The sequence below is a fragment of the Triturus cristatus genome, chromosome 6 (assembly GCF_964204655.1).
Source record: "Triturus cristatus chromosome 6, aTriCri1.1, whole genome shotgun sequence".
Classification (NCBI taxonomy): domain Eukaryota; kingdom Metazoa; phylum Chordata; class Amphibia; order Caudata; family Salamandridae; genus Triturus; species Triturus cristatus.
Window position 1 is genome coordinate 48,009,998 of NC_140589.1, and position 16,016 is coordinate 48,026,013.

Genomic DNA, 16,016 nt, shown 5'->3' on the forward strand with positions numbered 1-16,016 from the left:
TGAATGTAGAGGGCTGACTCAAAGCCCTTCTGTGTACATATGCATGCAAGTATTGTTCAAGGCCAGACTTAAAAGAAGAATTGGTTTCAGTATGCAATATACGTATGAGATAAGAAATTGAATCTGACAAAAAAGAGTGGTATTTGACATAGTTTGGATATAAAAGCATTGGAATGCAAGCACTGCATAGGAGGCGGCGGAAGGACACACCCAAACAGCAAGTCTGTGAGACAGTAAAGTTTCACTGAGCTGACTTGTTACTGACAATGTCAAATTTCTGAAAAAAAGTTGATTTATATAAGCTAATGGTTGAAGAAGGCTGTCTGTGTATTGTAAACATTATGGCCCTAATTACGATGGCGGTTGGTCGGACCGCCGTCCGCCTTCGCGTCAGGCAGTAGACCATCGGACAATGAGTCGGAGGTCCCACCCGTCCTATTACAATGAGACCACCTGCACAGCGGTCAGAACGTGTTTTTTTCTACTGCAGCTAGTGGTGCAGCCCAGGAAAAGGCTGCAGCTCCCGCCTCAGTATAAAAAAACACTTTTGCACATCCAGGCACACGGTACAAGAATGTGTTGGGGAGCCCTGCTTGGGGCCCCAAAAGTCCGTTTCCATCTGCCTTTTCATAGCAGTGGGGCCGCCATGAAAAGGCAGTCAGAAAGGGACATCCTAATCCCTACGGAGGTGCCAGCACGGGAATCACCTCCACAGTAGGGATAGGATTCAGACTGCTGCCCCGACAGGATCTTGGGTCCTGTCGGAGGCGGCGGTGTTTTCCCCAGACCTCTGCAGTCCAACCGCATGCATCAAAATGCAGTGGTTGGACCAATGGCAGTTCTGTCGGGGGGACCGCTACTGACAGCCTGTCGGTGGCGGTTTGCCCGACATCATAACATGGCCCTATGTCTTGCCTACACATAAAACCTCAGCCAGGCCAGAACGTGTATAAAAAGCAATTATGAACATAAATCCACATTTGGGATCTGAAAAACAGTCATAAAAAGATTAATTTACATCTACTTTTACTTGTATGTGTATGTGTGTGTGTATTTGCGTGTTTGTGTCTGTAAATCTTCCCCCAGTAGGAAGTGGGCGTTGAAGCGTGGGAATACCCTGGAAAGTTTTAAAAGAACCACTTTAAAAACGTTACATGCGAAGCAGAAAAAACTATCCTTACCTTTAGAGGCCTGTCCTCACATTCGGAATGGTTCCTCCAGGGTTTAGTAGAATTTTCCTTCAGCATCCATGTTCCCTCCACAGTACAGAAGCGGTAGACGCGTCCGCGGAGCACTGCGGACACAACAGAAAAGACATAGGATGACCAACTTAACATGTAAAACCAAGAAAATCAACACTAGATGCGCCAAGGCTCAGTGGTCATAACCCCTTTTTATATTCCTTCTCTGAAGAGATTGAGATCATTCCTACTGAAAATGTGAAATATTTAAAATACAAAATAGCTTCCAGGAGCACTTGGAAGACAATCTGTTCATTATTAAATTTGCTATACCTTTGTGTAAGAACTGCTCATATTTAGACCCTCATTCTGAATTGATGGGGAATCTCATTTGATCAGCACCAGACATTACTAGTCAAATCAGTATTACTGTGTTTGGTATTATTGCTCTCCATTTTCTAAGGGTGCATATTGTGTCAGGCCAGATCTCCTAGATTGTGTTACATTTTTACCACAAGGATGCAGAGACCACTGAGAATGCCATAATGGAGTTTTAGGTTTGAGGATCTGTCCCACTTTTTCTCATAAACAATCTAAGAGGGAAAAGGTGTTTAGAAATGTTTATTTATTCAAGGAAGCCTTTTACTTACCTTTTGGAGTCCTCCACTGTGCCTTCTCTCTCCCATATTTTTGCAGGAAGAGGCGAAACTAAACTATATCAATATTCCCAAACCAAGATGGTAGTTGCAGTGGATTCTTATGGCTGCTCACTAATCCAAGATGGCCCCTGTACTTCCTATGATGTCACTTTCTGTACCTTTAGTATAAAATACTGTTCAATTTAGGGGAAGGTGTGCTGCAACACAGCCAACAGTACTTTTCATCAAAGTCTTCACCTACTGATTTAGATTTTTTTTCTTTTTTCCCCTCAAGATTTCTCTTTGCTTCAAGAATATTCTTACCCCTCCTTCAATTCAGCCTTTGAGTAGCTGTGTCCTGATACTCGTCTTCAAACATTTACTGCTCCATCTGCCTCTGGAGAATGTTTGCCTTTGGAGTATGTCCTCTCTTGCAAAGTTTCCTGAGGGCCCCTGCTTGCCACACCTTGATTGCTCAGTGTAGGTGGCACTGTGGCTAGAGGCGTGGGCCGTGCTACATCAGGCAGCGCCACAGGCAAGATACAAAACTGGCAGCTGCTGGAAAATGACGTGAAATTTGGGAATTGTTATTAGAAATCTGTGTAATAAATTGAATTCCGTAGAAATTCCCCATTCCATGAGTAGTATTAGCAGGATACGTTTACACTCTGGAATTACCTATACCTTTGGTATTGGTAATTCTGGATGCAAAATGACTGCATCAGAATTCCTCACAGCTTTATAGATGCATTTTCTATGTAATAAATTATCAATTTATATATAATGTTTGTTAAATTTTAAAACAATGCATTTTCTCCTTTTCACCAGGCAATGTACATTGGCAGGATTTTAATTTATTTTAATCACCTAAAATGTCATTATTATTAAGAACATTCCACAGTTGAGCCCAAATACATATTCTTTATTTTCCAGCAATAACTTGCCAATGCCTTGTTCTGTTTTCATATCCCACAATTTCCCTTATTAGTTCCTGCTTTTCAACCCCTCCCCAAATCTGTTAGTGATCTCAGATGTTGTCGACACGCTACATGCCAGACACCTTCCTAAGATCTAACATGTGTTCTAGTGACACCACAAGTTGATAAAGATGGCAATTAACTTACTTTTTTGACTACTGAAGCCTCCCTGGATTTTAAGAAATTGAAAGTGTGAGGGCTACAACTGGCCATGGGTACTGATGGGAGCACTTTCTTTCAGACATCACAGGTGGTTATGTAGCTGTGACTCCCCCCTTTGGAACCGATCACTACATTTGAATATTTACTGTAAGGTTAGTTTCCTGACCTTGTTCTATGGTTGAGCTGGGCTGGGTGTGTAATTGTTGCAGTGACTGAAATCTCTTCATTAATAGAGACATTATACGTGGTAATGATGGGTGGTAGCTAGACATCTGAGTAACAGCTTTATTGTGTTTCGCGACACTCCATAAATCATTGTTTCCTCAGGGCAAAGAATGTATTTTTCTTCAAATGTTTTCTCAGATACACCTACCTGCACTACAGGTTCTGGGGGATTCAGAGCTTTCTTCAATAACACAAAAGAATGCAGACAAGAAAAAGGGGACAACATAAAGGAAAATAATGTTTCGTTCAATCCATATTTAATCTAAATATGTTTTGCTGAGAGACTGAAAAATCAGTGTAAATTATAGTTTCAAGTCAGATTCACTGATTTATTACATGTTAGTATATTGGGAAATAAGAGGCAATCTTGAGAACGTGATTATCTAGGTAAACAACAGTAGTTATTCCACCAAGAAGTAAGTATTTATTTTGTTTTGTAATCTTATAAAGCGCACTGTCACTTTTGAAGAGGTCTCCTGCCACCAACCGGGAAAAGATTTTCATATCCTTTGGGATTGCTCAATAGTGTGAGGCAGGGTCTATTTTTATCATATAGTACCCCAGGCCTGTTCTGCCCAAACCTGAAGTATGAAACCCTTGCATAGGCCCTGCATGCCTGATTTGTAGGCCTTTGTTAAATTGACAAGAGTTCTGCACCCAATTTTCTGTACAGCAGGCTCTAAGCCTGGCTGACTAATATTCCCAGCCAGCTTCTCTCTGTGAGGCATACTACTCCAGACTGGATAGCCCCCACCCTTCCCGTGTGCGCAAAGTTCACTGTCTCAAAGCTCACTGTCTCTCTCTCTACCCTGTCTACATATAGCACACCACATCCTGGGTACGTCTGACCATGAGAACAGGGAAGTTAGTTCCCACCACAAGGAAATCAGTCCAGGGTGATAGGTGTAGCAACCAAGACATTGCTTTATTTTTTATTCCTTACATTAAATGTTTTCCGCTTGCCCTATGCAACTTAAGACGAGTGCTTGGCCTGAGAACATATGTTCCGCATTTGGTAGAATAAGCGTGACATTTCTGATAAATGTGTGACCCGTGGTGTAATTGACGTAGGTAGGACTGGCGTGAGATGATGCTGCTGTAGGCACTTCTCACTGTATTAAAGGGTATAAAAGGACACCTCACAGACTTCTTGTCGGACCACCTTCCTGTCTGTATGTAGGTGACAGACTCTGTAGGTTTTCCCCACGAGCTCTTGTTTTTTGTTTTTTAGATACAAGTTAACTTGCCAATATATTTGCTATATATGCTATTTTGTCTCTAAATTGGTGTTTTCTTATTCAGAATTTAATACTTGCATTATAATTGCAAGGCTGCTTTCTTTCATCTTTGAACGTGTGTATTTTCAGCATTTTAAACCGAATGTGTTTTGAATTCTGAGAACATTTCCCTTGATTTAAGTTATGTTTTTCATATTGCATTTATAAACGTGTCTTTGAGGTTTTAATCTGCACACCTTATGTTGCATTTTCTGAAGTGTCCCTCTTCTAACGATTTCAATGCCTTCTGAGTCCTATTGAAAGTCATATAAAAGTACCTTCTGATAAGTGTGGCTCGCTGTGAATGCGAGGTCACTATGTTTTGTATTTTAAAGCCTTTTTCTTGATAAATAAATGTGTTAAACCTTTTGGCTTAGTTTCCATGGCTCACACATTTCTTTCCCTCATCTTTAGTAGGAGCGTTCCCGCGCACCACACCTCAAGTTAAGCTGCCCCTAAAAACATTAAAAACACTCCCTCGAACAAGTGCAATCATACTGGAGCAAGGTCACAAAACAGATGAAGAAAGCCGGTGGTAATACACTGAAGGCTTCCCCCCAACTATGTCTCCTAAATATTTGGAAAGCCACTGACCTAACGCAAACATGGCCTCGCTGGGGTGGGCCATTGCAAAACACAATATCGCCCAGAAATAGGGGGTGGGGGCAGTCCCCACCCTACGCAACTGGGCAGTTGTCATGGACAGGGCAATGATTGCCGAGAAAGACGTCTTTAAACACAGGGGCTGCCCTAAGAAATGGAACCATAAATGGTGGAGGTGGAATAGGTACAGAGGCAACATCTGCTCGTCCCCTACAGTGGAATTGCAACGTGAATGGCATAAACTGCTGGATAGTTCTGGTATTGATGATGTGCTCTTGCCTGGTACTGAATAAGGTGATCGCTTGCATATCAAACATTGAATAGCGTATGTATTTGTTTCATAAATTTGAACTACTATGCGTGAATTACTTGATGGACTTGCCTGATAATATCGTTATGACTAAATGGAAGGGTTTGCACTGTGTTTCCCGGATTCCAATTGTATCGAAAAATGTACTTATATGCTGCGGACTCAACTACCGTACCGTTGCTGCTTTATGTTTTTGTTTTCCTTTCACCAATAAAAAATATATTTAAAAAAAAAGAGGTCTCCTGATGCTGGATAGAAATTAGTTATTGAAAAAATAAATGAGTTTTTCTGTTTTTTAGGAAAGAGTAAATAGGAATTAATGAAATGTAAGTCTACAGGGAGCGGGGCTAGCACAGAAACGCCTCCATTCAATCTAAACCCTGTGGTTTTTAGGGGACCAGGGATAAGTAAGAATTGGGTGGGCGAAGCTGGCAGCATTTGCCCTGCACCCCGTCTTGCGATGCGGGGGGAGCGCAGGCGCGTGGGCACAATGGTCTTAGTAGAGCTGCAGCTGCATTTGTAAAAGAAGCTCTTGATCTTGCTTCCCAAAACAAAAGAACGATTTTATGGGAATATGGTACATTCGATACATGAAACAATACAAAAATGTTGCTTGAGTGTGGCACTTGAAGGGGTTGTATGTCTGATATTAAACTTTTCCCAGGACTCCCCAGTGAGCTCCACTTTCAATGGCTTAGCCATGCCCCTTTCAAGTCAAGAGCTTTAAAAGCCTGTGAGGCCATATTATTCCTCTGATGTTTGTAATCAATAATTGTAAATTTGTTAAACAACGTTTTAATAACAATTATAAAACAACAACAAAAAACCCATATTAACATAAGTTGTATAAACTCTCTTAACAGCATGGCTGCTTATCTGTATGGAGTCCTCGATTTAAATATGTTTAATAAGTTGGTCCTTAGAATTAAGATTTGAGTCTGGTGGACTGAGGAGCTTATAAAGCCTTTTCAACCAGGGCTCCGTTGGAATCCCTCCAGTTGATTCACCGTGTGTTCAACGTATGATTCCTCTCATTCTGGATCATCACTGGTTTGTGTGAAAAGGTTTTCTAAAGTCTGATGCAACTTGTTTGAATAACAACTAAACATGAGGACCATAGGATTATGACAAGTGCAATGTTGGCTCTAAGCAAGTAGAGGCACCAGCCCCCGTGCATGCTGGTGACAACCTCATCCGCTGCCAGCTCAACCATCCTTCTGCCAAGGAGCAGAATACCTTTTGCAGCTGTGTGCAGAGTGAGCTGTGATGTCAGTGACACACACAAAACCTGGCAAAATGAACCTCCTTAAACACCTGCATGTGAGGGAGAGGTGGGCTCCCGGAAGATGACCCCAACATTGCCGCCCACAGTGTGACCCAGAGGTACTTGGCCCGCTCCTTCTTGGCACTGCCAGAAAAGCTCTTGGTGCCACCTTCAGAAGACACGTCTCTTCCCTTGGATGCCAGTCCCTTCCCTGTGTGGGACTTATCCACAATGTAAATGACACTTGCAGCAAGCAAATAGCTTAAAGGGACCAGGCCACAGCCCATCTGGCTGTATTCATGTGTTTACACTGAATGGGTACTGGCAGCCAAAACTGGCTTTTATACCAGACCCGAAAAGAAAAATCAACATTATGGCCAAGATAGCAGAATGAGAGCGCCTGTCTACACTCCCTCATCCTCTGTTGTACCGTCATCCCTCTCTGCACCTCTGCCTCCCACACCACTGCAGGTAGCTTCCCAAATCCATCTCTCTGTGCCTGGGTAATGCATAGCCTGCAGTTCACAGTAAGCAAGTCCCTTAACATCCTTTAAGGTGTAGCGCTCTGGTGTCATGTCATTGTGTTTTGGGAGCCCACCAGGGGCAGCAAGAACATAAAATGCTGGCTCCCGCCCGCACCCACAATGGGTGACGTCTGGAGAGCCGGCAAGGGCTGTGGGGGGCTAGTGGCTACCCCTACCCAGTTCCCTAAATTTTAAAAATAGAGTGCCTGCCCGGGTGGGCAGCTGGGCATAATGAATAATAAATGACCGTCAGGAGCAGCTCAGTAATTATTCACTGCTCCAGTGAGGAGCACCCTAGAATGCCCTGGGGCATTTATAAATCACAGACTTTCTTGCTGACAGTGCCCTTAGAAGGGGCAGGGGCATCAACAAATATCTTTGTTGTGAGGGAATGATGGGAGTGCAGCAGCCCCTTAACAACATTTAAAAAACAGACACACAGTAGGTCCTGGGTCATTGAATCCATGACCCCTGGAGAGCTTACCATATATTTTGTAAGGCACTCCATGCTGGAGTTCTTCAGCTAGAGTGCAGGGACCCTAGTGTCTGGGTTTATGAATGCACTTTCTGGCCTGAAAAATGTGAAAAAAAACCTCAAACACATGTTAATATTTTCTTACAAAGTCTTTATTGAAATATTGTATTTCCATTAATAAACATTGTAATGTTTAAATTACTGAAATATACATTTTGTTATGGTTATTAGTGACATTTTCACAAAGCCAACCCTTGATAATGCCAATAGGGCCTGACACAATTGTTTTGGTATTTAGAGACTTTGACAAAGCCATTAGGTCTGCCTTACTTAAAATGTCACCTTTTATATTGTTACATGGCATAGCCAGCCATGCCCAGTGGCTGGGGGGTGATGGGGATGGGTGCAGGACATGGCCACCGGCTAGGCTCTGCGTCCAACCCAATGTCGTGCATAGCCTGTGGGGGTGAGGGGATATGGGCATCCATGGGGGTTGAGCGCAGGGCAATACTAGTTTAAACATTTAAAAAGTTTGAACAGACCACTCATGTACCAGAGTCTTTGATGTAAAGGAGAAGCTGTCATTCATTGTGGGAAATTACTATGTTGGTGTTTCAGTGAAAAACATTGTATTTGATTGGAATGGAGAGAGGCATACTTCTGCTGCCTATCGTTTGCATGAGAGTGTTGCTTGAATATGAATTTACCTTGAAAAACAAACACAAGAGGCGTTTGGCAATACAAAAACAGTTGGTTTATTTAAACACATCGGCCGAGAGCACAGTTACCGAAGCAGGTCTAAGGACTATCTCAAAGTATAATTGATCTCAGCACCATTATATATAGTTCTTAGAGCATCATAAAACAATTCAGAGATCATTTTTAGGAAAAGGAATGCAGGCCTAGTCTTGGAGTTATAAATTACTCCCACCTGATAACAAATGCAGGTGGTTCTCGCCCCTGGGTGGAGATGATGTCGGCCAGTGGGTAACGTGTCCAGATATCCGGCATGGGAAGCGCATGATCACCAAATGTGCTGTGTTCTGATTCCTATCTTATGTGGCATCTAACTTTATAGGGTCTTAGGAATGGGCACCTCCTCTAGCCATGTGTGCTTTATAGGGGTCAATCTCTCTGCACCATTGTGGTGCCAATCTGTGGGATCGATTTGGGGTTTTCCTGTTTGGCATTTGTCTACCAGCTACATGCCACCCCACCTGTGATCTGTCAATCAGTTGCCTGATGCATAGGTCACAGAGCTTGCCTGACCACGTATTTCTGACTCGGGGTTGAAGGAGGGTGAATTTGTCAGCAGTGATCCAATTTCGTTTGTAAATACACATGTATCATTGCATACATCAACATCGCTTTCTTCAATATTAACATTCTCTCCTCTAGTTGAATTTTCAACTACATCATTTACCCCACACTTCATGACAGTCACATTATTAAGGGCTTGTCATGTTTCAGTTTTGACTATTGATACTTCCCTGGTTACTTGCATTCTACTCAATTTGAGAACTGCATTTTTACAGCACAAACCCCCCACTTGTAGGAAATCACACAAACACAATATAAAAATGAGAAGAGACACTAATGATGTACACAGACCAGTCAATTACTGGGGAGCCAGGAAAACCAATTGGTGTACTGTTCCTGCTCAGTGGCACCTGCCGCCTTACTCATGTCTCTTTGTAAACGGTGCAGTGCTTGGATTGCAAGAGTCCCATTGTCCATATCATGGCCTGGGATAAACGTACATCAGGACGCACCAATCTTGGCACACACCTCTCACCCCATGGCAGTCATCAAGTCCAACACATATCGATGTTGCATCACCATGAGGTGGATGGCTCTTACTGCTTCTTTGATCACAATAAGGCTGAGCTCTGTACTGTTCATCCTCTTCATCATTTCCCATCTGGTTATTTGCAACCAGCGGGCATTCCCTTTCGTCTGCACGGTAAAGAGGGGTATGGACCCTCCCGCATTTACTTGTGTGTCTGAATTCTTCCAGAATGTGCTTGTACTGAGCCCAGCCAAAATAATCAGCAGTTTTTTCTCTAGCCTTATGCAACAGAGTTGTCTTCTTCTGTAGCGGATTTGGAACAACTCTTACAGATCTTCTCCAAATATGACATGGGTCAGGGTGTGTATGGTGACAATGGAGAAGAGGCCATGCCATCTGGGGATGAGCTGAGTGTAGGCAAACTCGCTGCACTGCCAGCAGGTATCCATCAGTGTGGAGGTGCCCTATTGCATGTCCGGTATGTGTAGTATTGCCCCATAGGTCTCGTTTGTGCCAAGTGGAATTGTTCCTTTACCTCTGAAACACAAGGAATACAGTGCAGGTTTTCGTACAATTAGGGGTTGCCTATTCCCTTCGAACCACTTGTACCTATCTATCCCAGATTTCCTGACATGGTGTATCTATGCTGGTGTTCCTTCCTCCCCTATTATTTCTCTTTGCATCATCAAGGTGGATGGCCCTACAACGGAACTCCATGTCTGGGGTGCATTTGTTATTAGAGGTGACTGCCCTGATAGGCCCCGAAAGCCCTACTCTGGTCTTGGAGAAATATATTTATACCGGGATTTTGCTGGCTATAACTTATTTACTACAAGATCAATGTTATATACAGATTCATTAGAATAAACATTTCACAAACACAAATAACAATGTATATGAAGTGTCACAACCTGAATGCAAGTGGAAGGGTTGGTTCGAACGCTGTAAGTTTAGCAGCAAAAATAGCAGATATGGGATAACGATTGTGAGAAGTAGCAACGTCTTCATACACACATCAATTCATCAACAAAACATAATAATTAACATAAAATACAGTTGCAATAATTTAACAGTACCACAACATCAAGAATGCATCAATTTAAAACCACAATGAAGAGAAAGAGAAAAAAGAAAAACAGAAAAAAATGATGACTTTGTAAAAAGAAATAATTTAGCCCGCTCCTAGCGCATGCTACCCCATGAGGAGGGGAGTTTCTGCGCTGTACACAGGACAAAGTGAGCCCGGTAGCCTGTCAATATTGGCTCTGGGACAAAGATAACAACAATCCTCATGGAGAAGAAGGAACAACTCGACAACCACAGGCCCTCCTTCGCCAAGCACAAGCTACAACTAATCTCCAAGGTCCACATTTTTCCCTAACAACCGAATTGCACCCTGTTTCACACCCAGGGTCTTAGCGTACCATCTTTGTCATGCCCAGCGGTCCAAGCGAACAACACCTCTCACTTCTTTCAGATACCAACAATGTTTTAAGAAATCGATAGTACTGAGAAAACCCTTTTAGGCAAAAAAATAAGATTGAGTGCTGGCCCTATATCAGACCCAGGGCCTATGCGTACCTTCTGTGTCACGCCCAGTGGTCTATGCGGTGAGGCATCACCCCTGTATCACACCCAGGGACGAGTGTACCATCTGTGTCATGCCCAGTGGTCCAAGGGACTAACAACCTTTACCTTTCCTAGCATGCGACTATCGAAAAAAGGTGACCTCTGCAGCAACGCCTGAGGCCGCCTTGCGACTACTCAGTTCGGACACATTAAATAGGCAACATATCAGATTTCTGTCAGTGGCAGGGCGCTCAGAATACATTTTTGCGCTTCTTCCTAGTTTGCCATACGCGAACTTCTGGGACTAAGGATTAGATATAGTCTCTTACCCAGTGACAGCGGATTCAGACAGACCTCCGCCCCATGGATTCAGCAAAACTTTCAATCAGTTGTGGCGTCTACTCACCTTCCTTGCCGTGCAGATGTGAATCTGTCTGGGCAGGGTCCTTGTTTTTCGGCTGCTGTCAGTTTCAAAACACCAATCTCTCTTATCTGGCTCGCCAAAACGTTGTTCAAATATGAATTTACCTCAAAAAAACAAAAGACAAGAGGCGTGTTAGACCAGGCACCTTGGCGTGGGTCTCCCTTCCATTTTATTTTCTGGTGCCTTATGTGTTTTTGCTTGTTATAGATGCTTTGGGCACTGTGCCACTGCTGTCCAGTGCAAAACACACAAGATGATGGACGGAATGTTGCACATTGGCAAAACATTCACCCCCAGTCACAGATCTGGGTTTAATCCATCGTTATTTTGCTCACCACGCCACCCCAGTTCAAACATGGCCATATGCAAATCAGTCTTGACCCTGTGCCTCATGGGAACAGTCCAGCCCGAACTGCAAAGCCATGTCTTCCCTGGACCGGAATCAAGCATCCTAGGACCGGTTTCGGGGTTTCACCCCTCTTCAGCCAGGATAGCTTGACTCCAGTGACTCCTGATGTCCCTGGTCTACACTGTGAAAGTAAAGAAGGAGTCTTGTCAACAAAGTGCTCCTGATCTGACCAGAACTGATTTGGACCAGGCAAAGGCCTCTCTGCCTTCAGAGAACAAATAGAAACTGTGTATAAAAAGGGGGACCCAGACCCCAGAACTTTAGATCACTTTTGGTAAATAAGAAGAAACCTTTGCTGAGGAGAGGAACCAGAGAGACTGAGGAGAGATTATCCCTAATGGTGAGGGACTGGCCTGCAGTGGTTGCCTGACTGCCAAAGAGAGGAGAAAGGACTTTTGTGCTACTTTCATTCAACTTGTGAAGGATCTCCAAGGGCTTGAGATAGAGCTTGCCTCCTGCTGGAGTCTCAGGGACAACAGACTTCACTAACCAGCTCCCCAAGAGTTCTTTGGAAGGGCCTGCTGTTGTATTGAGCTTTCTGAGGGACTGCGTGTCGCAAGGAGCTGGAAGAGCGACTCACGAAGAAGAAGCGTGTCGCAGCCGCTGTCGTAGCATTGCCGGAGAAGAGGATTGACGTCGCATCAGACGCCGCTGCATCAATGGAGAAGCGTGTCGCTGCCGCAGTCGCATCGCCGAAGCACCTCACATCGCCGGAGAAAAAGGATCGACGTCACATCAGATGCCGCCGCATCACCGGGAAGCGTGTCGCAGGGCCTGTCGCGGCTCAGAAGTATCGTTGAGTTGCCGCACGGCCATCTGGCATGCACGCATTGTGTCGCATCAAGAAGAAGACGCCATCTTACTTTCATCGCACCGGATCTTCATCGCATCACGGCGTTGCGGGTCACATCGCCACGGAAGCGCAGTGAGAAACTAACGCATCACCTCCCCTCGCAGAGAAGAACTGTCGCATCCCCTACGCATCAGTAGGGACCCGACGCATCACTGTTTTTGCGTGTAAGGAACCGACGCATCACCTTCCCTGCAACACTTTCGTTGTATAGCGTTACGCATCCTAAGGTACATTGAACTCAAAGTGTCGCATTTTACATCTTAAGAGAACAGCTATTTCTACCGTTTTTAAAGTACAGTATTTTGGATTTTTGTCGTTTATGGTCTTGTGATAAGTATAAAAAATACTTATTTTTATACTACAACTTGTGTGGTGTCCATCTGTAGTGTTGTCACTGGGTTACTGTATGTGTTCACAAATGTTTTACACACTGCCTCTGAGATAAGCATGTCTGCTCGTGCCAAGCTACCAAGGGGGTGAGTAGGGGTTATTTTAGGAGTGTACCCCCTAGACGCAAGGGTCCCTCTTTGGTTGAAGGTACCTACCTCTGCCAACTAGAGACCTGCAAATCTAACAAGGCGTTTGGCAAAAGAGTAACAGTTGGACTACTCAAGAACAACCAAGGACACCTTGCTGTGAGGCAGACCAGCTGACCAGTTCTAACTGGTCGAGCGCTAGTTTTGGTGAAGATTTGGTCTTGGAACTAAAAAATGAGAGGCAAAGCTAACTTACAACTATTGTGAGCTGATATCCAGAAAGGGAACTCACCAGAGGAAAGCACATACTTAGAAGCCAACACAAAGTACAGGGTTGGGAGCAGAGAAGGAGATGATATGGGTACTGTGACTGGCTTATGCGGACTCAGAAAGATGATAACTAGACACACCTCTAGAGGAATTCTGTGAGGTTTGGAAGTTGTGAACTCTTCAGCACTGCACAAGACTGACTCTCATCCAGCCCCTCTGGCCTGAAAGGGCGTCAAAGCAGATCCTATCCAGCGAGATTCTTACCTGGTAAAGGTAACACCAGGGTGAAGTGTAGCAGATAGACGGCAGTGCTACAGCTGAACCCAAGGTAGTATTGATTAGACAAGGGTAACCTGGGAATCACTAGGGAACTAGGGTGACTTCATAATAAAATTGTCCCTAAAAACACATACTCAAATTTCACATGACCAAATGGAATTTTAATCAGCAAGCAAAATGAAAACTGCACTTAAGAACAACGATGCTGTGGGTACTTGTGCAGAAACTTGCTGAGGGGCATATCAGCAAGGGCCGGCGATAATTATCGCTAAGCGCACTTAGCGCTTGGATAATTATCGCCGGCTATCGTGGAATTTTATCGCTGAGATAGCGTGCTATCAGCAACGCTTATCTCAAAAGCGATAAAATTCCTCGTGCTAACAGCCAAAAGTGAGATTATCGCTGGAAATCCAGCGGTAATCTCACACAATTTGGCGTTAGCTTGCTGATAAGGCAGGGCATACTTAGCCATTATATAGCCACCTTACATTGGATATAATGGCTAAGTCAGGGTGAAAGCAGGCGTAAGGAAAGAAGCGTTAACTGTGGTTAGCGCTACTTTCCTTATCGCTATGCCTGGTAGCAATTCCCTTGATGATTGGAGAAATGTCGGTTAGCGACATTTCTCCAGTTATTTTGGGACTGAATGTCCACTTTGCATATCATTAGAGATGCAAAGGTGGGCGTTATGGGAAAGGGAGCTAAAGCAAGGAATCACACGTTAGCGTGACCTTGCTGATTAAGCGATAAAATTATTGCCGCTTTTCGTCCGAAAACAGACCCTAAAGCGGCAATAATTTTTCATCGCCAGCTTGCTGATATGCCCCTTAGTGCTCCCATGTATGTGATACACCCAAGTGATAAAGCATGGTCAGTATGTGTATCAAAACAACAAGAACAGCACAGCCCATCAAAATAATATACAATATGTGGAGGGGCGGTGTTACGATCGATGGTGGTTAGATCCCTGCATAGATACCAGGCTCATCATCTGGACACAAAACAATAAGGGTGCCCGAGAGAGAGCTACAACAAAGAAGAAAATGACAACAAAAAAGCCATGGGAAAATACGACTTAGAAACACGTGGCAGAATGCATCACATATGTCAAATTGTTGCTCTCTGACTTACTGCAACACATATATTGGGCACACTGGAAAGAAAGAAAGAAAAAGAAAGAAAGAAAGAAAGAAAGAAAGAAAGAAAGAAAGAAAGAAAGAAAGAAAGAAAGAAAGAAAGAAAGAAAAAGAAAGAAAGAAAGAATGAAAAAGAAAGAAAGAAAGAAAGAAAGAAAGAAAGAGAGGGAAGCCTGCGTGTGCCATGAGCAAGCAATGTCTGGGTGCAGCACCAGCTCGTTTATGCAGATGATCTGTGGGACGACTCCATTACAAGATTCATTGTGGATCTGATGACTGTTAACGGGCTAAAACAATGTTTCCTATACTCATGAGGGACTGTTGCACAGAAGACAAGGTGTGTGAGATTGATGGTGCAACCACACATCTGATGAGACCATTATGAATAAATTAAAGGGTTGAAACATCCACAATGTTAGGAGATTGGTGTGCGTGATATGACAGAAGAGTACACTGGATCGCATAACTGGACTGGAACTTTTGATAAGCATTGTACATCCATGAATGTGTATATATAATGTGTTTATCATGTTGTATGGCTTTTCACTTCACTGGACACATACACCTGCTCCTCCTAGCTATCCTAGGCCTGATCTCCTTGGTCCCAGTGGTCCTTGTTCTTGCTCTCTCATGGTCATCATCATAAACCTTTTCATCTGGCCTTTCTTGATTCCCCCAGTCTTGGACTCACATGGAACGGCTCTTTTCTGATCCTCTTGGCCCTGGTCACATTGCCCGAGTTCTCCTCAGCCTGTACCTCGTAGTCCTGGTACCGCAGATCCTGGTCATTCTGGCCTCTTTGGTCCATCTGGCCTCTCATGTGCTGCCTCTTCTAGTTTTTGTTCTCCTAGTCCTCCTGGTACTGCACCCACTATTCCTGGCACACTAGATCCTGGTTATTCTTGTTTGTGTCCTCCTGAGTCTGGTAAATTTGATTCTGTTCCTCCTGGCCTACTTTGTCTATCTCTGGGTGCATGTGCATGAGATCGAGCCATTCAGTCCCCGTTATAAGGGTCCCTATCTGAGAATAATGAGCTGGAACATCGCTGGCATTCATGCCAAGATAAACCTCCCAACCTGGCAAGCATTCGTGAAAAATTTTGATATTCCCTTATTCCAGGAAACATGGGCGCTCAGTACTATTGCTTTTGATGGGATTCAGTGTACAAGTGTGC

The 16,016-nt window shown here is 43.9% G+C and overlaps 1 protein-coding gene across 1 annotated transcript in view; it reads right to left on the bottom strand.

The window, feature by feature from the left end:
* Positions 1-16,016, bottom strand: part of GLP1R (glucagon like peptide 1 receptor) — a 1,134,570-nt gene that overhangs the window by 631,760 nt on the left and 486,794 nt on the right. Inside the window, exon 4 of the mRNA XM_085609494.1 lies at positions 1,182-1,294. Within this exon, the coding sequence (XP_085465620.1) occupies positions 1,182-1,294 (113 nt within the window). The remainder of the gene's footprint in view (positions 1-1,181; positions 1,295-16,016) is intronic.